The sequence below is a fragment of the Elephantulus edwardii genome, unplaced genomic scaffold (assembly GCF_000299155.1).
Source record: "Elephantulus edwardii isolate Elephantulus edwardi_28Jun2011 unplaced genomic scaffold, EleEdw1.0 scaffold00096, whole genome shotgun sequence".
NCBI lineage: Eukaryota > Metazoa > Chordata > Mammalia > Macroscelidea > Macroscelididae > Elephantulus > Elephantulus edwardii.
The window spans coordinates 9,787,470-9,812,338 of NW_006399846.1; the positions used below are offsets into that span (position 1 = coordinate 9,787,470).

Sequence of the window (24,869 nt, forward strand, 5' to 3'; positions counted from 1 at the left end):
AACGAAAGACGGGCCCGAGGTCCACGGATTAAAAGTCACCCACCTTTGGCTAGCTCCAATGATAGAGAAGATAAAAAGAACCCAAGCAAATTCTCTCTGACTTACGTACAAAATCCTTGAGACAGCCTAGATGATGCAAACCTATGTTCTTTACTTATTGAACACTTTCACTCCACTTCTCCAAGTGATCATACTGATTCCTTTCAGACAATGGATTATACTAAATTCTCAGACACCTGTGGATCTTCGTTCCTGCTGGTCCCTGTAGCCATAATTCTCTTCTTTTCCCCTAATCCTTTCCCCAGCGTCCCTACTCACCTGGTTCTGGCCACTTCCTTCAGACTTAGGTGCCACTTCACACTGCTCTCTGCAGTTACACATCTGTGCAAGGTCTGTCTTGTTAAGAAAAGAAGTCTTAACAAGGCCTCTTGGCTGCAAACATAAAGTCATATTCTCAAATTTGCCTTCTTGGTAATAAAGATAGTATTTGAGATCCCTTGTTTTACTCCTCCAGAAATCTCACAACAGGATCAAAATTCAAAAGATCAAATATATAAAATCTTTGGTGTGGCATATGAAAGTTACTTATCCATGATAAAGATTATTTGGCTTTTTTATTTTGTTGATGGCCTAGGGTGTAAAGGGTTGTACTGCCAACCCGAAAATAAATGGTTCTAATCCACCAGCTGCTCTGCAGGAGAAAGATGGGCAGTCTCTTTCCATGTGATTTCCAGCCTTTGAAAAGCTGCTGGAGGGTCAGTTATGGGTTCACTCTGACTCAATGGCCCCAAACAACAAGAAAAACACTGGGTACCTGCACTATTGCTTTTCTCCAAATTTCCACCTAGAATTATTCATTGAGAGTCTAGTAATAAGGGCAGTAATTAACAACAAATGACTGCTTTAAATTATTTAATCTCTTCCGCACCACTTACTACTGATATTAACCCCCTTTCCACAGATGTGAAATGAATAAATAAGAGGTGAAAGCCCTGTCTAGGGTTACACAGGTAGGCAGTGCTGAGGGCAACTGTCAAAGCAGTCTGCCTTCAGAATCTGTGTCCTCCATGCGTATCAGTTTAGCAGGTCCTGAGAGCTAAGTTTTTAAAAATGAATAAAGGAAAAATAAAAAAGACTAGGAAATGTTGCTGTGCATATAATGAAAGCAAAAAAGGAACAAGTCAGGAGCACTGAAAGGGAAACAATATCTACTTCTTATCAGCTATTTCGCTATACAACATTTTGCATCTATGACAATGGTAAAAAAAAGAACCTACCACTCAATTATTTTGTGGATTAACAACACATACATGGCAGTAAATAAAACTGGGGTATGAGGTGACAGTAACACTAGGTGTAACAGTTAGGACTATGTGTCAGCTTGGCTTGCTGTGAGAGGTTTGGCAATCATACAGAATATAATCACCCTCCATTTGTGATATGAAAGGATTACCATCTACTTTATTTATAAGGTTGATTTTTAAGTAACATCTAAAGACTAGGTCATTGGCACCCAATCATATCGTTAAGTGAGGAGTAGTTCTGTAATGAAAATAAAAATAACGTCAAAATCAATTTTATACTTAAGTATTCCATTTTGTGTGTGTGTATGAGAGAGAGGTAAAATGGTTTTGGTTTTGGTTTTTTTTTCCCCCTTAGAGTCACTGTTACTGACGAACATATTATTTCATGTTGTCCTTTGTATGTGAAGAGGCAGCTCTGCCAACAGCCTAGCAACCACTTCTCCTTCGGTCTGGAATAACAGTACCTGAACTAAAATGCCATCGGTTCTTATTATTATACTCCAACCCTCTAAATTACTACTAGGTTTCTCAAATTATGCTCCACAGTACTTCAAGAAATTCAGAGGCACTGGAAAGTATTTTAAATTTTGTGGAAACACAATGACATCAGTGAGACAGCGTGGAACTTATTAGCATAAAGTAGTTCAATTTCAACACAAGAACATACATCCCCTTTCATGACATTCAATCTTTATGAAGTGGGATTTTTTACTTTCTGAGATTAAAACATTTAAAGTACACAAATCAGTAGAATAATAAGTATGACACGGAACAATCTCATTTTAAGCTTTGAAAAACTGTACAGTGTCTAAGAAGTATTAGTAAATAGTAGCAGTTACTTAAGGAAAAAGTAAGCATGTTACATAGTTTTAAGTACTACTGGAGTTCTGGTGGCCAAGTGGGTAGGGAATTCCATCAACTCAAAGGCAGGCAGCTTGAATCCACCAGCTGCTCCAATGGAGAGAGCTGGCCTGTCTCCTCCTGTGTGATTTACAGCCTCTGAAAACCTGCGAGAAGCTCAGCTATGAGTCAGTTCTCACTAGACAACAATAAGAGAGGAGAGTATTATTAGGTATTTACTTTGGCCCAAGTCAGCTGTCATCGTGTCAGCTTTAACTCACGGCAACCCATGTGTGTCAGAACAGAGCTGTACTTCACAGGGGGTTTAATAGCTGATCTTTCCGAAGTAGAACATCAGGCCTTTATTCTGAGGTGCCTCTAGGTGGACTTGAATAGCCAGCCCTTCTTCAGATAAGCAGTCGAGTGTGTTACTTGCACTCCCCAGGGCTCATAATCATTGTTGTCTGGTCAAAAGAAACTCATAGTTGTCCCTCCAGTAGTTTTCTGAGGTGGTAAACTGCACAGGACGAGACTGCTCATCATTCTCTCGAGAAGCTGCTGGTGGATTCGAACACCCAGAAAGGTGCAGCCTTTGGGTTAGCAGCACAATACCCTGCGGTCTACACTACCATGTTGCTGTTATTGACTCGACAACACTTAACAACACCACCACCAATCCAGAGAGAGCTCTGTGGGCCTGGTGGATAGAAAGTGATGTTACCAAGCCAAAGGTGGGTGATTTCAATCTGCGGCCCTCAGGCCTGGTTTTAATTGTTTTTGGTCAAACATTCTTCTAAGTCGTATAGCACTGGTCTGTCCATCTGCGGTACAGAGGTAACCCATAGTTGCTGTAATGCTAAACACTGTGACACTGATGTTTCAAATAAGATAATGGTTACCCATGGTGGACAGTGTTTGGTGGAGCTCCCTGATTAAAACAAGCTTGGAAGCAGGAGTGGCATCCACTTCCGAAATAACCTGCCTCTGGAAACTCTATGAACTTGGAGAAATGATGAAAGTTCTGCAAGTGTTCAGGTCTTTCATTCATAGGGTCGCTATGAGTCGTTTATGACTCGACGATACTTAACAACAACAACTACACTACCAGAACTTCCTGAAGAGCTGGGGTCATGAAAAATAAGCAATGATGGCATGCGATCCAAGAACCTTTAAGGCAAAGTCTAGTATTGAAGTTTGACATTTTAAGTACTTTCTTTGTGTAAATAAATTTATTTTTTCCTCTCAGTAGAATAATAGATTTATTTTCCATATACATCAAATAATGACAACTGAACAAATGTTTAAGCCTTTCATTCCATTTTCTGCATATGCCTTGCAAACAGTCATTTTGAAGAGGTAGATGTGAAGATACTATGTTGTCTTATTTAGACTTTAAAAAAATTATTTTATTAATTTTAATTAACATTTACAGAGATTCTGAATTTTAATTAATTCATTGTTGTACTTTTTTCTTTACCTCACTCCCCCCAATTCACTCCTCTCTTTGTAAAGCAAAAGATAAACTTCTACATTGGTATACAATCCCCCGACCCCGACCCCGATCTCCTGCCCCCCGACCCCAATGCACTCCGCTATGCAACCTGAAAAAAATCCATTTTAATAAAATTGAGTTTGAGCTATTCTTTATTTCTTGCTAACTTGCTTCAATACTTTGTATTGCAAGGGAAATTTGCCCATAAGACAGTCCTTACTATTCATCAAAAAAAGTACAGCTAAGAAAGAAACAGAGTATCAACTGCAAAAGTATCAAAATTCAGCAGCTTCTGACTCCAGCTCTCATCTTGTGTCTCTCCCTGCCTGCTCTACCTTAAGAACAATATTGCTGTTTTTAAAATAATGAAATAAGATCTTTTACATGCACAGTGACCATTCACATAAATGGGAGCTGTGGGCTTTATCTCTTGCTATTTTGAGCTACACTGCCAGTGTTCAGATGGGATTCACAATGACTCAAAGCGACTGCTCGGCACACTACATTACATCTACAATACAGTGCAATGAGATTCCATAATATTTTCATTTCATATTTTTATTAGCCTATAGTTCTAGTCAATGAAATATATAATGTTCTCCAGGTTGAAAGCTCCTCATTATAAACTTCTTTAAAAAGCTGAGATGGCAGAGAACGACTTTAGAGGACATGAAGTAAAGCAAGTAAAACATTATCCAGTTTAAGATGGGGAAAAAAATGGACAGTTTTACTAAAGAGGTGTTGTCATGTTAGTTGAAAGCAAAACAGAGCTTCTTTGGAACTAGAAGTGAAAACCAAAATGTGTTTAATAAAAGACAACAACATATATATATATACAAAGCTAGAAGCAGTGGGAGAAATAGAAAAAAGGTAGCAAGAGACACAGCAGCTATGCAAAGAAACTTTCAAATTAATGATGCTGTAGCAGTGTTCACTTTAAGGAGAAGTAACCTCATTCAAAACTCAGTGTATAACTTCTGCTCAGTTCCTACTACTGAAAACAAAACCAAACCCACACCTTATGATTATAGGCCATGTGGGCTCATTAAAGTTCTCTGTGAAAAATCACACAGAAAGGGAGCTGAATGATAAGAAAGGTGAAAATAAATGCTGACTCACCAAAAAGAATGGATTTTTTTCTTCCTTTTGAAGATGATCAATCCACAGAACCTGACAACAGCTGAGATTTGCTAAAATAGTGTCCTTCCTCGTGATAAAAAAGATGGGACGCTAATGAGCACTGGCTTGTCCATCATAAAGGACCTCGAGAGCTGCCCTTGCTCAGAGTCTGTCAGCACATCCCCCAACAGTGGTGGGAGGAGGAAATGTGTCTACAGCATACCCCCAGGAAACCTCAACCTGGCCAGAACATTTCCATTGTTTGTATGTGATGTGTACATAACAATTTATGTGTGGTGTGTAATTATTTGGATACCTTCTCGCAGATGGAAAATGTTAAGGTAATCTAAAAAAAAAAAATCTGTTTTAGTAGCTTCATAACAGAAAAATTGGGGGAAGTGCACTTCTAAGTAGCATAGATCCAGCTTGCACATGTATATATGCCCTGGTCAAGAAACTTTCTGATTAGACCCTCGACTACATCTGGGAATTACTGACAGCTTCTAACCATACTGCATCATCATAAGAAGACTTTGTCTCTAGCAAGCAGAGCTGTAGGATCTACTTATTAGCACAACAGCTTAGCTCATCTCCTGAGTCAGATTGCAACTTTGAAGGGTTAAAACATACAGAGGCTGGCAACAAAATAAAAATAAAGCAAGTGAAAATCAGATCCGAAATGAGAAAAAATGTCCTCTAGTACAATTTTACCTAGAATTGGAAATACAGGGTACAGTGAGACTGTGTTATCTCTCCAGGAAATTAGTAGCTGAAACAGGTTTACTCCCCCAGTTTCTCCTCCAATATTAACTGGTTGAGCAATTACCACATGGAACAAGCCCCTTTAATACCACCTGGTCCACTTCCCAGCAGTAAGTTCCACTCCCAGGCTTGTCATGGCTCATTTAGATAGTACAGTGAACTCCCTCTCTAAGTCTGCTCCTAGGGTTTATGGAGTTTAAGATATAATGAGATACGAAGGTGTTTATCATGAGCTATAATGGAATCCTGAGCCAAAGCAACAGGAGCTGGATATCAAGAGCAGAGTGAGAACAGAAAGGTTATTTAAAAAAAAAAAAATTCCCTCCTCCTTCTTTAAAATGGATAAAGAAACTGTCTCCATAAGACAGAGTTGGGGAATGGATGAATATTTTAAGCAGAAGTTAACACTCCCCCATTACAGAAACTTGAGAGAACAAAATGCCAATGATGAGGGGGAAGCACATCTTTTCATCATCATCTTCTGCTCACTTTCCACATGATATTTTAGTTCAGGAGAGTTGTAATTCATCCTGTCCCATAAGCAATGGCTAAAGTTTTGCATGAGATATTCTACAAAGCAGCAATCAAAACCCATGTGATAAATTTTAAAAACTTTGGGAAGAAAAAGCTTGATATAAAAAGATAGATTAAAATTACTGGGGGACTGGATAAGCATAAAACTAGTAAAGAGAAAACACATATGGTGTAAACTGGAACCAATACTTCTGATAAATACTATAAATGGACTTCCCCCTCTTGTTTCAAACTTGTGGAAATAGTGCATATAACAGAAAATAACAACTGGATTTAAAAATGAGCTAAACTGCCAGAACTCAAAGTTACAGCACTGGCAAATGCTTAAGTTCAAATGACTCAACGGGGTAAGACACTGGGGTTAAAGACCTCAAGATCCAGAATCCAAGAGCCGTGGGGAATGAAGTAAGTCTAATAACAAAAATCTAAGAAAAGTCACAAAGTTTTATTCCACTTATTAAAAAAAGGATAGTAGAAAACACTGACTACTCGCTAAATTGGCAAAGAATGTAGGGCTATAGTAAAAAATTTTCACCCATGAGAAGTCAGCGGTACCTAATATACAGTATTTGAACATAGAAATTAGTCAAGAAACAATAGAGAGAAACTTGAAATACCTCTGAAGGGGTATGATTACTAAGGACAGTAGCCCACAGATGACAATTTTATTACTCATAATCTAAGATTAGCAAGTCAAAGAGAAAGTATATTCTCATGAAGGAAAGCTCAGTTACAATAAACAGGAGACTTCACCACTAAAAACTAGAACAAAAAAACCCAAAAACCAAACAAAAACTTTAACAATGAGAATTGTTTCAAAGAGCCTTTAAAAAAGTATTACAGAAGCTGTCTTAACAAAGGGCCATGTATCAAACCCTCCAGCTGAATCAATGTCCTTTTTCTCCCTTCCAAAAAACCTGCTGATATTCAAGGCCCACTGGAAGGCTGCAAAGAGGCAGGAGCGATTCTGCTGACTGTTGAACTCACAACCTTATTTCTACTTCCCATTTCCTTCATTTCAATATTTTTTTCATGTATTTACTTCACAGTAAGATTCAAATGAAAAAAACCACCAACGAACCAACCTAAAACAAACCACCACCACCAGAAACCTTAAAACCCCCATATTCTGAGTTGATTCTGATAAATCTTAGCCAGAAAAGGTAATTCTATCTTGTCTTCATAATGAGTTGGCATGTAAATCAGTTTGTCCAACTAAATACTGAGAGAGGAAGCAGGAAGAGGTTTATCTGAGAAAGATCTTCTCTGGAAATGGCAGCATCACACGACTGACTATCAGATAAAGGATAAAATCATTATTACTACCTACCCGGTCGGTTAAAAAAAATATCTACAGTTGTTGATGGCAACCAACGACAACAGCAACAACAATAGTTGTATTAATGTCTCTTTTATGAAAATACCTTTTCTCTTCCAAGATGTTTTAGCAAAGATGTATTTCACTCTTACTTGGCCTTTTAAACGTAAGTTCATTAACAGAACACTGTTCTTTATATAATACAATAGTTTTTACAAAATATTGTGAGGCCTGTTTTATTGTGACATGTAAGATACTGTAACATTGCAATAAGCACTTTACTCCAGGTGTCTTGCATAGTTTTGGAAACATGTCAAGGAACATTGCATACAAATAATTTAAAAACAAAAGGAAGAGTTAAGTCAGAGGAGAACAAATGTTGACTGAGAAGATTTAAGAAGCACTATTTCATGTAAGTCATTATAAAAAGGTAGAACTGTAAAAGGAACTATCAAGAAGGCACTTACTATAGAAGAGTTTAGCAAAATCATGAGGATGAACAATGTAAGGCAAGTTTGAAGAGTGCGATATTTCTAGAGAACGGAGATGAAGAACATGCAGGTAAGTAAAACTAGAAATAGAAAATAGTAAAAAAATGAGTTAAATAGAAAACAGTAGAGTCTAGGGATAGAATTACGAAGGCTTAAAGAAATAGGGAAAGCTTTTTCTGCATATAATAATAATTGGATCTTTGGTTTCAACAAAAATTGGAAATGTTTCCCTTGAGCAATAGGTTAGGAAAAAACATGAAATACACATCTATGTATTGGAAAAATCACAACAGTACTTTTAATATCCAGATCACATGTAAGGCAAGGAAGCAGATTACGCGCTTACTCTCAATCACAAAACAATACACCAAAGTAGTTGTTATGAAAGAATTATGGTATTAAGTTACAATTTTTAACATATGCCTTTCTGCTTTTAGAAAGTTACTAATATTCATAACTTGTACAAATATCCACATATCCGCACAAATCATCCTTTTAAGAGAAAACCTGTCTTATTTTCATTGCTTCTCACTCTTTATATAATTTCAACTCTCAACTCCAGGTTTTGACAAATGGAAAAATACATTTTTCTAATCCTGAACTTTACAAATATTTTACAAATGAACTAAGAAAATATAAAAGAGAAAGACAGCAAGATAAAAACCAAGAACTAATTAAAGAAAAGTATGCAAAGGCAGATGAAATCAAAGACAAAGAAATGCCAACTCACTATGTGTTATGGACATAAGCGTATGTAAGTTAGTTAGGATGATAATAGTAATAAGGAAGCCAGAGCTCTGAAGATACAGATTCATTCTGGTAGGATCTTTAAAAGTGTATTCACTGTCATCTGTGAAACTCAAGTTTAATGTCAAGATCTAAAAGATTTCTTGTCCCTGCTAACCAGTAAAATCACTTTATCTGAAAAGTGTATCTAACCAGAAAATGAATGGTCATAAACACACTGGGAAGAAATAACATCCCTCCAGGTGGAAAATTACACCAATGTTGATGGGGTCGTATAAGAATGTTATTCCATGTAAGTGAAACAAGAAAAAGAATGATGCAAGTGACAATTTCTTTCATGTACATAGCAGGGACATGATCATCTGCTTCCCTGTCAAATCAGTTTCAGATATACACAAAAATATTTTTTCCTTGATGTATCTATCATCTATTTACTTGATTATTTAGAGTGTATTATCTTTGTACTATTTCCACAATGAATACTAAAATCTAATTTGAACTATTAGTTGTGTTCCTAACAAGAACTGTGGAAAGTTATACTATTTTCAGGTGATAGCCTAAAAAACTTCATTAAAATCTCACAACTCACTGTCACTGAGCTCACCTTTCAGTGGGTTTCCAATGCTGTAAAAAGCACAGGAGGAGAGTGCCCATCCCTCTCCCTCGGAGCTGTGGCAGCCTAGAACCTTGGGAGGTTCAGCCTCTGGACTGGTTAGCAGTCAAACTCCCTGCTTACTAGGCTACTGGCTGTTGTTGTATACCATCAAGTAGGAACCAGCCCATAGCTGACTCTCCCTCCAAAGGGTTTTCAGAGGCAGTAAATCATAAGAGGAGATTGTCCATCTTTCTCCCATGCAGCAGTTGGTGAAACAGAACCATATACCCTTGGGTTGGCATTAAACCACCAATTAAAAAGACTTCATAATTGAAAAGTTTGCCTATGGTTTATGGCATGTTTCCTCAAATGTTATACTTGTACAGTGTTCACATATGAATCACACTTACTGAAAAATAATTTAGTAACACATGCTTTTGTTGAGTACCACAGAGTCACAGCTGAGCCTCCAGCGGGTTTTCAGAGGCAGTAAATCACCTGAGGAGGGGAGACTGCTCATACTTCTCTCATTGAGCATCTGGTGGATTCGAACAGCATGCCTTTGGGATTGCAGTACTTCTTACCTCTAGGCCACCAGAGGTAACCAGGATATTGCAAATGAGGAATCGTAAAAAATCTAGATTTCTGTATCTTCTGAAGAGCATGGATTTTATTCTAAGTAGTTCAGCTAATAGTAGTTCATTTGTTTTCCTTGAATTGGTGTACATTTGTTCTTCTTATTCCTTTTAAATGCTGATCTGTTGATTGCCCTCAGGTCTTTCCAGGCCTTTGTATCTTGGTAAGATTCATCTTCTGTCTCTATTTTTTTTTTTAATTACAGTAGGTCAAGAACAGGTTTTATTGTAGAGCTTAGTATCTACTCATAAAGCGCAGCTTTTCTGTTATTTCTCTCAGGCCTGAAGAGTTAAGTAGTTTTTCTAGTTTCAAAGAAAGCACAAACTAGATTTTCAGTTGTTGAATACCATGCTTTGCAAATAGTTAACTTTATAATGTCAAGTTTATTTCACTGCATGATCTCATTGTAGTCTTAAAAAAACCTCATAAAATGAATGTCTAAGTATGATTATTACTGTTTTATAAGCAAGCAGATGGACTAAAAATGTAAGCACATTCTTTGCTACACTGAGCATCTAATAATGCACTTATTCAGGGTCCTCTAATGGGAAAAGCTTACGTCCATAACTTGAGCTAAGTTTTATCTATTTACAGAGTGATAGATGCTTGTAAGGTACCTAGAGGAAGGAAAAGATGAGTCAAATTAAACCAAACAACCCCTATAATGACATGCTGCAGAGCAGAGTTTTTAAAAAGAAATACTGACATTGGTAACATTAGCCTAATACCTATAACTGATGTATGCATGCTTTAATAGAACAGATAAGACTTAATCCTGTTAGCTCTAGTATTAAAAAAAACCAACGAGATGATGAAAAAGAAGTTAGAAAATAATTCAGATTTTCCCTTTAGGAAAAAGTCTGCACAACTTTTCACACTTAATATACTGACGGGGAGCTCTCGTGGTGCAGTGGTAATAAACTGTGCTGTAATCCAAAAGGCACATGGTTTGAACCCACCAGCTGCTCTGTAGGAGGATGGGTAATTTGCTCCTGTGCAATTTACTCCTGAAAACCTGCTGGAGGGTCAGCGATGGCTCAGTTCTGACTCGATGATACACAGCAACAATATACTCATAGAGGTGGCTTTGGTGGACTAGTGGATAGAGAGCTGAACTGATAACCCAAAGGTGAATGGTTCAAATCCACCAGCTGATTTGAGGGAAAAAGATGGGCAACCTTCTCTTATGTGATTTCAAGCTTCTGGAAACTGCTGCAGTCTCAGCTATGAGTTGATTTCAACTCAAAGGCAATGAAAGAGAGACACACTAATAGAAGAGAAAAAAAAGCATGAAAGTTGGGAGGAGATGCTTCAGGAAATCTTGATTTGAAAAGCTTAGAGATTAACTTCTGAGGCTGTCTACACGAAAATAATTTACTTTTATCTGGATCCACAATCAATATCCATGGAAGTGGAAGAGAAAAAAAAATTCAGAAGATACAGCACTAGGTAAGTCTGCTTGTCAAAGACCTCTTTAAAGTGCTATAATGACCAACACATGTATGATCCAAACCATGGTATTTTCAATCATTTCCTGCGCATGTGAAAGGTGGACAATGAATAAAGGAGATCGAAGAGGAACTGATGCATGTCAACTCTGATACTGGCAATGAAAGAGTTACTGACCATGGACTGGAAAAAAGAAACAATAAGTCTGTTCTGGAAGATGCAGCCAAGGTGTTCCTTTGAAGCAAGGATGGTAAGAGTTTGTTTCACAAACTGTGGACATGCTGTCAGGGAGGGCCACTCCATGGAAGAGGTCATCAAGCTTGGGAAGGTGGAGTCTTGTCAGCAAAGGAGACAAAGATCCTCAACAATATGGACTGACACAGTGACTGTAACAGGCCTAAGTGAAGGAGAGCTGTGAGGATGATGCAGACTAGGCAACGTTTCAATCTGTGTACACAGGGTTGCTGTAAGTTGGAGTCAACTTGAAGGAATGTTATCAACAACATGAAAAGATCATTTATTCACAAAGTGTGATTTTTTATAACCATCTGTTTGAAAGTTCCATTTCTCTAGCTGACTAAAAGGTAGAATTATTTTCGGCTTTAAGGGAATAGAGAGGCACAGAAAACTATGGGTTTTTTTGTAACTGATTTTGTAAACAAAAAGGGTTAGGGAAATCATTTAATTGTAACATTCATGTTCCATTTTGGGGGACACTGAGCATAATGGTCAAAGTAAAATGCAGCAAGAAATAAATGGGTTCATAAACACATTTCCACCACTCTCCTATAATACCTCAATGTCTCAAATAAACTACTAAGTTCTGATGAGATAAAGACATTAGAGTGTAGATCATATGTCTGTAAGGTAGGGAACATAAGAGAGTAGAACAAGAAGGGGCAGAAACAGGGAGTTAACTAAGACAAGTGAGGAATTCTCCAACAATAGTTCATTATAGATAGAAAGTCCCACCCAAACTAGTCCCGCGAGTTACTTGTTTATAACCCAACTATACTGGATATTTTGATTTGTTTTTCAATTCAAATGTAAAATATTTACATATTCCTTTATATTGATTTCTTCCAACAACAACAACAAAAGTCTTTCTTGATTCTGCTATAAGCTCCCTTTCATGCATCCAGTAACTCTAATAAAGGCTTCTGGTGGAAGGCTACAGAGCTCTGCTGTTACACTGGTCAAATGCTCAGCTGCTAAGAGACAGTCTGGTGGTTTGAACTTTCCAGTCACATTGTGGGAGAAAGATGTGCTTGCCTGCTTCTGCAAAGATGTATTGTTTTGAAAACCCTATGGGAGGGTTCTACTCTGTCCTATTGGGTGACCGAGAGAATTGACTTAATAGCAATGGATTTTGTAAAAATATAAATAAATATGGCTGTGCAAAAAGTATATATACTATTATGTAACTTAGAATACAACTCAATCCAGATTTTCTCCTCTATATTTTTTTTAAAAAATGAAAAATATTTTCAATTTCATGAATTCCCATCTGGATTTTGTTTTTTGTGTTTGAACTTTAGAACACATATAAACTAAACCTGACATACTACTGAATATAAAAAAGTCAACATAATTTATAAAAGTATTACATAAGCATAATAGATTATTTACTTACACTATTCACAGAGTCCTAATCACTTTTCCCAATTGTTATTTTCTATAACTCTTAAAATAATTTCAAGAATTTTCTATTCTTCTTCTCTTCAAACAAGTGTTTTCTCAGTGTCAGAATTCAGATTAGACTACTAAACTCCTCTTGGATACATTTGAAAATGTATTTTTTAAATGTAAAAAGTTAGACCTTTTTCTTAGCTGGAACAACAAAAGAGAAACTATTAAACATAGATCTACAGGCAGAGAGGAAACAAAAGAGAAAAAAAAAACAGACAATGTATGCATGTATGAAAGTAACAATAAAATGTGCCATGCCAGACCAGCTGATGAAAGCACTCTGGATTCTCAAAGAAACGAGAGTTCTTCCATCCCTTTCCTTCTCCAAACAAAGCAGCTCTCACAGTAGTTAAATTCATAGAGGGCTGAAATTTTATTGAATATGAAAAGTGAGGCTTTTAGAATTTATTCTCAGTGCCAGCACGGGTGGGACTGCAATTGGAGTTTGAATGCAAGGAAGTGGAGTAGAGACCAGCTCTAGAATTCTTAATACTGATCAACCTCATGATCTGAATGGATACTTAAAATTTATTAGTTGTTATTTTATTATTTTCCCCTCATATCCTTTACTTTCATTTGTAAGGGAAAGAAGCTAACATAAGAGTGGAATAAAAACATAATGGCGAACAAAACCACAGCATAAGGAAAAGAAGAACCACTGTGGAAACGCCAATAAAAATGTTCTTTCTCTTCAGGGTTAGCTAAACAACGCAAATGTTTCTAATGAACCACTGGCAGGCCACCAACTCAACAGTTTTACATCTCTCCAAATTCATGGTCACCATTTATCTGTAACAGACACATAAAATTTACAATCATAAATGGTAAAAACTATTAGGTCATTCATTTTGTTTCATTAAGTCAGGATTCTTCCAGAAAACCAGATTTTTCTAGTGCTTTGCTCTTTTCTACACAAACAGGCCAATTTCCTTTTTCTTGGGGAAGATTATTTCTTCTTCCAGACTCAGAGTCGCACGTATCCTTGTAGATCAGGGTAGAGACGGCTACCAGTAGGCCAGGGATGGGAGGCTACTGATGAAACCACTCTGGATTCTCAAAGAAACTAAAGAGTCCTTCCACCCCTTTCCTTTCTCAAACAAAGAAGTTCTCACAGTAGCTAAATTCACAGATGGCTGAAATTTTATTAAATATAAAAAGTGAGGCTTTAGCATTTATTCTCAGTGGTGCCACGGGATGGGACTGCAATAAGAGTCTGAATACAAGGAAGTGGAAGAGAGACCATCTCAACTAGAATTCTTGATAATAAAGAGCCTCATGATCCCACTGGATACTCCTTGTATACTGTATTATCTCCTATTTGCTTCACATTTTAATTTCCACGGCTATACTTCAAGTTTCTTTACTTCTTCAGTTATCAGGAACTAAACAACGAACTGTAAATCCTGCCATGACTGCATGGTGTTGGCATTGTCAAAGGCCACAAGTAGGAAACAGTCTTAATTTCCTAAAATGTTGTTTAAATATGTTTTTGGTTTTCTACAAATCATCACCAGGAAATACTTAAAGCAAGCAGTTGTTGTTGTTATGTGGCGCAGAGTCAGAACAGTCTCAAAGCTGACCTGCCACTGGGCTTTCAGAGACTATAAATCACATGGGAGGAAACTGCCAGTCTTTCTCCCTCAGAGCTGCTGATGAACACGGACTGCCTGCCTCTGGATTGGGAGTGCAGCTCCTTACCACAGGGCCACCAGAGCTCCTGAAAGTAAGCGAGATATATCAAAAATCTTAAAGGAAGCTAATCGTTGTTCATTACTACTATTATTTTTGTTGACAGTCTTTGCTCTCAATTCTATTCATTAACTCATTGCTTAATTCCCATGAAAAACTGAAAACTGATACAATTATTATCCTCCTTTTCCAAATGAGAAGAGTGAGGAATGGAGAGGTTAAACAACTTGCTGAGGTCAGAGAGCTAACAAGTCTCAGGGTCAGAATTCAGACTTGGGCTCCTCTCCTCCAGGAAGTATGTTCTTACCACATACAGAGAGTAATTAGAGGCAGATTCTATGCAGAACTGCTTGGAGGGAACAGACTAATTAACAAATTGATAACAGAATGAGTAAATTCCGAGGAGCATTCTAGAAACTAAGACCTGCACTTCAGCCCAGATCAGATAATTAGCAGAACTTTTTCAACACATGGAGAAAGGCAAGTCTACCACAGAGCCAAAGAAAAACGTCCCTTGGCCAGCTACTTAGTGAGAAGAAACTAAAAGTTTACTCTATCTGTGTCCACAAGAGGTCATGTACAAGATTTGTATATAATTACACTTGAGGTCTCACTCTTATTTTATATTTTCATGCCAAGCTCTAAAAAGTTACAGTTGTTTTTTTTTTTAAAAAAGAGGTTTTCACTGTTGTAAATGCAAAAGATAGGATAACAACGACTCCTGGTAAGACCCATGTGAACTTGTCTGCAGAGCAGTGGAAACAGAAGATTTGTAAGGAACCAATTCTCTCTCAAAAGCATATTTAGATGGAGATATTCCAGGAGGTATGTATGTTCTTCCTAATGTGTGGAGATAATTTATTAAAAAGAAAGGTAATAAATATGCCTTTTACTAAGAGATGAAAATGTCACAAGAGGAAAACTCAGGTGCAAATTAAAGTAAGAACTATTTTAAACATTTTTAAGATGGGACAATCGGTATGATATAAAACTTTTGGAAAGCCTGCCTAAAGACATCATTCATACATTCCTATATATACTTTAATTATTGCCTCCATTTATAACTGTAAGATGGTAAAATTTTATCAGTAACAGTTTTACTAATCACAGAAATTTTCAGAAATGCAATTTCCAATATGGGCTATAAGGAAAGTTCAAGATAATGTTTAGTATTATCAGACATAAAAGCCACAAGCAATTTTTATTTCATTGTTTGAAGCTGCTGTTGTTGTGTACTGTTGAGTTGAATCTGACCCATAACTAACCCTCTGGTGGGTTTTCAGAGGCAGTTAGTTAACTGCCTGGAAAAAGACTGCCCAACCTTCTCTCAAAGAGCAGCTGGTGGCCTTGAATTACGTGCCTTTGGGATTGCAGTGCAGTTTCTTGCCACTAGTCTATCAGAGCTCCCTGTGACTGAAATAAGGCATTAAAAAAAAAAATTAAAAAAAAATTATGTGGTATTGCGGAGTGAAATCAAGATGGCTTTCTTAGTCACTGCATGACTTTGCCACGTGGATGGTAGAAATATGTGAATAGAGTATGTTAGCCTATCCACAAACGGATTCACTATCTCGGCAATCCACAAAAAGATTGACTAGTCTCACCATCAAATTGAAAAGATCCTGCAGCGGAATGAAGAAACTGCACTGGCAGTTTAATTACAATTACAATCCTACCAAAAACAATATATATGTTCAAGGCAATCTCAATTCAGATACCAAAATAATTCATCAAAGATACAGAAAATGCAATTGGTAGGTTTATTTAAAAAAGGAAGACGACTCCAAATAAACAAAGTTCTTCTGAAAATTAAAAATGAAGTGGGAGGCATAACATTACTTAATCTCAAAACACAATACCCAGCTTTAGTAGCCAAAACAGCATGGAACTGATACAATGACAGTTGACATACAGATCAACAGAATAGAAAGGAGCACCCAGAAATCAATCCACCTACCTATAACCAGTTGGTATTTTACAAGGAAATTAAATCTACCAAATGGGAAAATGACAACCCTTTCAACAAATGGTGCTGGTACAACTGGACATCTATCTGCAGAAAACAGGAACAGGATCCACATCTCACAGCAACATAAAAATCAACCCAAGATGGATTTGAGACCTATGGTTAAAGCCCAAAACCAGGGATCATGAGTCAAAATGGGACCAAATTTAGAAGCCCAACCCAATGAGATGGATTGATTCAGTGATGGGGTAATGGGGATAGGTGTTTTGGAGACAGTGAGACTAGCACATGGTAGAGCAGGGTCATTGTACAAAGGGTCACTATGAGTTGCAGGCAACTCGATGGCTCATAACAACAACAACAAACAACAACCCTATGCATAAACAGGCTTGTAAATACAGTCAGAATCAAAGAATAGGACCTTCTAAAAATTAATCTCTGTGTGCACCAAACCTTTTTTCCAATATGGTGAAAAGAAAGCCTACAGAATAGAATAAAACATTTGGCAATGACATTTCAGAAAAGGATCCCATAACTAAAGTTTACAGAATACTACAGAGCCTCCAAAAGAAAAAGACTCATACCTCAATAACATAATGGGCAAAAGACATGAAAAGACTTAACATACGAAGACATTCAGATGGCCAACAGACACATGAAGAGATGCTCAAAATCACTGGCAATAAGAGAGATGCATATCAAAACCACAATGAGATACCATCTCACCTCAGTAGCAGTGGCAACATTTAACAGGATAGCAAGCAAGAAATGTTGGAGAGGATGTGGAGTGATTGAAACTTTCACACACTGTTGCTGGAATTGTAAAATGGTACAACCACTCTGGAAAGTAGTTTGACACTTCCTCAAAAAGCTGAACACAGAAATGCCAAATAAATATGACCCTGATATTCCAATGCTTGGAATACACTCCAAGGAAAACAGAATTGAGACACAAATGGAGACGTGTAGACATATGTTCATAGCAGCAGTTTTACAATAGCAAGAAAAAGGAAAACATCCCAGATGACCACCAACAAACAAATGGATTTAGAAACTGTGATACATTCACACAAAGGAATACTATGCAGCACTAAGAATGATTTCGTAAAATACTACATAATATGGGAGAGTCTAGAAAGCATTATGCTGGGTGAAATAATTCCATCTCATGAGGACAAATACTGTATAAGACTATTATTGTAAAAAATAGAAGGGTAACTGAGTAAGACGTGTATAATGTTCAAAAGGGAAAGGGGAGCAATCACTAGGACAGCAAATGGAAGTGGGCGAATGGGGCGGAAGAACAGGATAGATTCAATGGGGACTTGAAATACTGGAGGGATAAAGACCTAATCAATAGTAATAAGCACCATGTAAATAAATGATTATGTAATACAACTGACATGAACAAAACTCAATGTGAAAGATTATATAAAACACAATGTAGACTCTCAACCAGGTGGACTGACAAAGTGGTAGTTGCAATGGGCTCTTGTGTGCCAGGATGTGTGAGGATGGTGCAGGACAGGACTAAGTTCAGATCTTTTGTTCACAGCATCGCTATGAGTCATACTCAATTTGATGGCACCTAACAACAACAACAACACACGCATGAAACACAAAGTATATGAATGCTTGTATGCAAACCAATAAAAACGACCAAAAATCCCCCCAAAACAAAAAAACCCCAGGAGAGTGTATATACACACAGATACTATTGATTTAACAAGATCTGTTCCTCCTTACAAAAATCACATTTTTCTTATTGATTTTAGGTTTTGATGAAATTTTCTTTTCACCTTCCTCTCTTACCTTGTTCTAGAAAGGGTTCTGAGGTCTCTTACAATCTAATGGTATAACTTTCTATTCCCTATTACTTTAACTATTATAACTCCAAATATCAAACTGTAAGTTTTTCTTTCAGTGATGAAAACCTTCTTTTATTCCCTTTTCACTAGGTTGATTCCAACAAATATATCCATAAACTTTTTTTATGTGTATTAAACTCAGAATCTCAATCCTCTCTAGTCTCTGAGTATACAAACATGTTTGTGGCCTGATTTACTGATCACTTCCAAGAGCGGATCATTCAGAATATTTTTCTAAAGGGTAGACTGTTAAATTTTCACTGTAGCTTAATAATCCACAAGAAAAGTTGTTAGCACAGCATGTACTTTCTTACTTCAACTCTAGGGTGCCTGTCACAATATCATGTGCCATGAAAAATTCAGGCTAAGGTATCACACTAAGTTATTGTGGCGAGATCCCCGGCTATTCTGTAATTCTAATAGACTGCATTCCTCCAAGTGGCAGTAAAAGAATAAATGATATGCTGGCTAGGTTCAAGTGCTGGCTGCATTAAGAAAAGTATGCTTACTTAACAACAGATTATGTTATTTACACCAAGAGAAAGAAACAAGTAGAGAGAATAATGACTATATGAGGCTGAGAGCTGTGTCTGAATCAGTGATACAGACATTAAACTATACTGAATGAAGGAGAAAGGAGAGAAGATTATAAAGATAGAAATTACTTGTAAGATAAAAAAAGGAATCCTGGAATAAACTCGGCTTCAGGAACATGGAATAGAAGATTTAGCTAAGTAAAGTTTAGGAATGGAAAAAGACAGCACTATGGGATTATCAAATAAGACAGACTTCTTATAGAAGAAAACCTGAATTCCTTGAAAAGAAGGAAAAAAGACAACTTACTAAGTATTAGGAGCTCTGATGGCCTCGTATGTTATATGTTGCACTGCTAACTAAAAGCTCAGCAGTTTGAATCTGCTAGCCACTCCATGGGAGAAAGATGGGCAGCTCTTCTCCTATAAAGGTTTGCTTCAGTTTAAATACTGTCAGATGTACTTACACAAGATATACATCTGCTTCAAAACAGATTAAACTCTGAAGGAGGCACAAAATGAGGCTCTTCTGTGAACCGAGCACATGTCTGCTTTAAACACTTTGTGAACTGAGCACATGCCTGAATTAAACACACTTACTTCATCTCCAGAACTTCCTCTAAATGTTTTCTCCTCTCTGCCCGAAGATTGGTTAAATGAGTTTCCTTTTCTGCCAAGGACTGCTGGGTGGAGGACAGCTTTGCTTTCATTGACTCTAGTTCCTGCTTTACTTTCTCCATGGCCATCAGCAACTCTTCCACCTACAGTAAATATAGAAAGGAGAAAAAGAGAACATCTTGATTAATTATAAAGTCAGAGAAGTCAGGAAATGAAATGGGTAGATACCTTGGTCCATACAGTTGAAGATACAGAGGAACACATCACCCATTTTATACTCTTCTGGATGAGATACACAAATGAAAAATATATTGCAGATTATACACAAAAGATCTCTGATGAGTCTGCCATTAAACTACTTTACTGTTGAGATAAGGAGAAATTGAAATTTCTTTCTGATACATGTAAGGGTATAGAGGTCATCAGTTCAAAACATTTCTCTATAATAAATAATCTCTTTTCTAAGATGTTTTTGGAAGTGATCCAAAAATTTTCATGGAAATAATAACACAAATAAAAGTATAAAGAACAAGATCATAAAAAGTACTTAAAGATAAATTTTCAAATATAAAAGATTTTTACTTCACTAAAAAGTTTCAATAGATACATAAATGAGTATTTTCCCACCTAAATCAAGACATTCTTATCTCATCACTTAAAAAAGTGGTTAAAACAAAACAAAAATGGCAATTTCTTGTTCTAAAACCAGATAGGCAAGAGGTTTTTTACAGATTGCAGGCAAGAAGAAAAAGGGCAGGGAGAGCATAAAACTTGATAGAAATCAATTAGAAAAAAGAAAGAAAGCCACAAAGAACAAAACCCCATGAGAAAGAAGATATGGTGTCAAAATATGGGGGGAGCAACCTCAGAGCATAAGGCACATACTCAATTAGCCACCAGGCTGACTCATCTCTAAATCAAAATCATTTAAATAGACAGGTTCATTTTAATTCAGAAGGAAAAAAAATTATTTGTTATTAACAAAAGGTAATCCCAACCAAGGTTCCAGAACACTTGATCGAGCTAATGAGAAACCTATATTTGAACTAGGAGGCAGTCATCAGAACAAAGCAAGGAAACACTGCTTGGTTCAAAATTGGGAAGGGAATACGCCAGGGATGTGTCCTGACTCCATACCTTTTCAAACTGTATGCAGAACAGATTATCCGGGAGGCTGGGCTCTATGAGCAGAAACGTGGTGTCAGGATTGGTGGAAGATCTATCAACAATCTGCGTTATGTAGATGACACAACCCTGCGTGCTGAAACTGAGGAGGAACTGAAGCACTTGCTGCAGAGGGTCAAGGACTGCAACCTACAATATGGATTGAGGCCCAATGTCAAGAAGATAAAGATTCTCACCACTGGACCAATTGGCAGCATCAGGATGGATGGTGAAGAGATTGAGACTGTACACAGCTTTAGTTTGCTTGGCTCCACAGTCAATACTCTTGGCACCAGTAGCCAGGAAATTAAAAATTGCCATGGGAAAGTCTGCTGTTAGGGACCTCTCCAAAGTACTGAAGAGCAATGGTGTCTCTTTGGAGACTAAGGTGCGTCTGATACAGGCCATGGTCTTTGCAATCACTTGCTATGCATCAGAGAGTTGGACGATGACTAAGGAGGATAGAAGGAGAACTGATGCCTTTGAGCTGTAGTGCTGGAGAAGAGTGTTGAGGGGTACCATGGACTGCCGAGAAAACAAACAGATTGATCCAGGAAAGGGTTAAACCAGGCTTCTCCTTGGAGGCAAGGATTCTGGGGCTTCATCTGACATACTTTGGACATGTAAGGAGGGACCTGTCCTTGGAGAGGGACATCATGCTTCGTATGGTGGAGGGACAACGCAAGAGGGGAAGGCCCTCTATGAGGTGATTGATTGGGTGACTGGGGTAATTGCGATGGGTGTGTCGGCGGCAGTGCGACTGGCACAGGACAGAGCAGGATTTAGGGCTGTTGTATACAGGGTCGCTATGAGTTGCAAGCGACTTGATGGCACATAACAACAGCAACAACAATCCCAACCAAGTAAGCCATCAGTTAAGTGCACTGGAGTCTGTCAGGTTGCTGTCTATCAAGAAATAACCTTGGTGACAAAGGGAAGGCAAGTAGAAGCTGAAAATCTGTCATTTACTCACTCCTACCAAGAAACCTCAATTTGTGTGATACAAAAACAGAGTACTTTAAAGGCAAAACTTCAGAATGACAAATCTAAGTTATTCATTGGCTCCTGAAAGTTAGTGCCTCCTAAGTAAACCAAGTTCCTAAGTTGATTGGTAACAGCTGCTAAAAACTGATTATAAACAGACACATCTAGTTTTCTGGCACCTGAATTGGTTTACTTTATTAATCTTTTCCAAAGTGATTAAATTAATGTCTTAAGCTAGTAGTGTTCTCACACTGCTAGTTGCTGTGAAAATTTTATGCTATTAAACAGATCACTTGGATATAAAGCCACATATCTCAAAGTATTACATAAACTTACATCACTACCCACTGTTTGGAAAACTGCTGGTAAGGATAATTCAGTTTTATTGGCTTAATTCCTATGAAATACTATCTAGACTTGGTACCAAGTGATGCACAAAGTTATAGTCATGTAATTATTGTAATTATAGTCTTACTAATACACAAAATCAGTAATGAGTATAACCATTTTCAGAAGCTCTACTATAGAATGTTTGTGATACAGCTATCCATTATACATTTATCTTAAATAGACCTCAAAAATACTTTAATCTATCCTTGTCTTTCACTACCCTAGGCCATCAATGATATCACAGATTCCCACACACCTTAGACACTTTATGTGTATCAGTCAAGCATGTATATAAAACCTAACATTCCTTTTTCTACACGAAACTGTATTACTTTAACAAATTAAAATTTCTGGCAAACTTTTAATTGGAGTACACGTGTAGAGAAATAAACCAAGCTACAACTAATTGCTATCAAGTAAATTCTAACACATGTTACTGACTGTGTCAAAGTGGAACTGTGCTCCAACAGATCGAAAGGTACAGTGATAATTGTACAGCACAAAGAATATTTTTTAAATGAATGCACCTTTATAACCAGCACAAAGTTCAATAATCTTAGCACTACCAGTATTTCTGAAGGCTCCCAACATACTCTTTTCCAGTTAAATAACCAGTGTTCTGATTTCTAACACTCCAGAGTGATTTTATACTGTTCTTTTAGGGCTTTATGCAAATGAAATGATAAAATTTGAGTAGTTACACAGTTTTTACAGTGTTATATCTAAAAGATACTGGTTATAAGATTTAAATGTAGTTCTGTAATTTTCATTAGTATATGCTATACTATGGTGTGAAAAGAGAGCTCTGGTGGTTTAGTGGTAAGGAATTGCGCTGCCAATACAAAGATACACAGAAACCACCAGCTGCTCTGTGAGCCAAAGACAGGCAACCTCCTGCTGTGTGATTTATGGCCACTGAAAACCTGTTGGAGGGTCAGCTATGGAGTGGTTCTAACTTGAATGACCTCAACAACGTGAAAATGTCAAAGTTTATTTAAGGTGCTTTTGATAAGGAGAAATTGTTTATTTTAAAGGAGTCTAAACATTGCTTTAAGAATGTAAAAGGAGTCTTCTAAAGGAGTCTAAGATGGTTTTCCTTCATGCACATTTATGTTGATGCTTTTTGCACACAAAATAAGTTCTCTACTTCAAGATTATGAAATATTCTTCCATCTTCTTTTTTAAAACCTATCACTGTTATGTGTCATATTTAGATGTATGCAACTAATTTTTGTGTATTATGGAGTGTCAAAACTAATCTTTATCAATGTGGATACTGAATTAGCTCAGCACTATAATCAGAAGAATTATTTCAACAAGCATGGTTAGAAGTATTTCTTATCTTCAGAAATTAAAGTTTGTAGGACAAACGAGCTAACAATCCTTCATATTGTATACAACCACCTTCAAATGTTAGAAATGAGCAGTGTGAAATATTGTATGCTTATAAAAAAATGGCATGTCAGAAAGGGCATTAAGAAAGGGTATATTCCAGAACCAACAGTACAATATACACCCATACATTTCCCATTTAGAAATTTTCTAAGTGCTGCTATCAGCATCTCCCCTATACTGCCATTGAGAGCTAACCACCAATTTAAGTTTGTTATTTCGTCCTTGCTTTTATCTTGAAATAAAATATTGCTTAGACTCACCAGTTTACAGTAATCTAACTGTACTATTTAGTTCAATATTGTTTCTACATGAATATAAAAATGAGCTACTATATTGTGTATATTACAGGACCAAAAACATGTTCACCATCCAAGAGTCAGAATCAATGATAATCCAGCATTGAGTATCACAGCACTGAGACGATACTAATAAGCAAACTGAATGGGTTTGTTAGACAAATGATTGATTTCAGATTTGGGGGAAAAATGTACAAGATTAAGCTGATATATCTTGTGCCCAAAAGTAAAATAAATAAAGGTTATGTAATAGGTGTTATTTCAACAGAACAGAGACGCCTTAATATTGAAGCCAGATAAAGACATTATTGGGGGTAAGCAACAACAGAAGTAACTACAGAAGACTATCCATTTATGAATATAAATGTAAATATTCTAATGAAATACCAGAAAACTGAACCAAGTAATATATAAAGATTAATCTGTAGTCTAATAATACAAGACTGGTTTAATAAATTGGAAACACCAAACACCATATGAGTTCTTCAGAGTGTAGAATAGGTATTTGAGAATATTTACAATTCTTTCATGACAAAATCATTCAATAGAAATTACAGCAAAGAATTAAAAGGGCATCTTCTTGCAGAGGAAAAGTAACACAATTTCTAGTTTTGAAAATGACATGACCGTATATAAAGAGAAATCCTAAAGAACCCATGAAAAAGCAATTAGAATTAATAAGCAACTATACTAATGTGTATGAGTCGCAAATGACTCGACAGCACATATCAACAACAACAACAATACTAATGTGTAGGAAACATGATCAATATACAAAGATCAATTATTTATAAATTAACAATGAACATTCCAAAACTGAAATTAGGGAAAAAGATCCATTTAAAATAACATCACATAGAATTAAATACCTACATAAAAATTTAACAAAAGGAGTATATGATTATGATGTGTATTCTGAAAACTATAAAACATTTCTGAAAGAATTAACAAAAAATTTAAATGGAAAAAAAATGTAAATGGAAAGACATC

General features: G+C 36.7%; 1 protein-coding gene across 6 annotated transcripts in view; it reads right to left on the reverse strand.

The window, feature by feature from the left end:
- Positions 1-24,869, reverse strand: part of ERC1 (ELKS/RAB6-interacting/CAST family member 1) — a 536,554-nt gene that overhangs the window by 218,969 nt on the left and 292,716 nt on the right. For all 6 annotated transcript variants that reach the window (XM_006891318.1, XM_006891319.1, XM_006891317.1 and 3 more), the window contains one exon: positions 19,633-19,793. In XM_006891318.1, the coding sequence (XP_006891380.1) occupies positions 19,633-19,793 (161 nt within the window). The remainder of the gene's footprint in view (positions 1-19,632; positions 19,794-24,869) is intronic.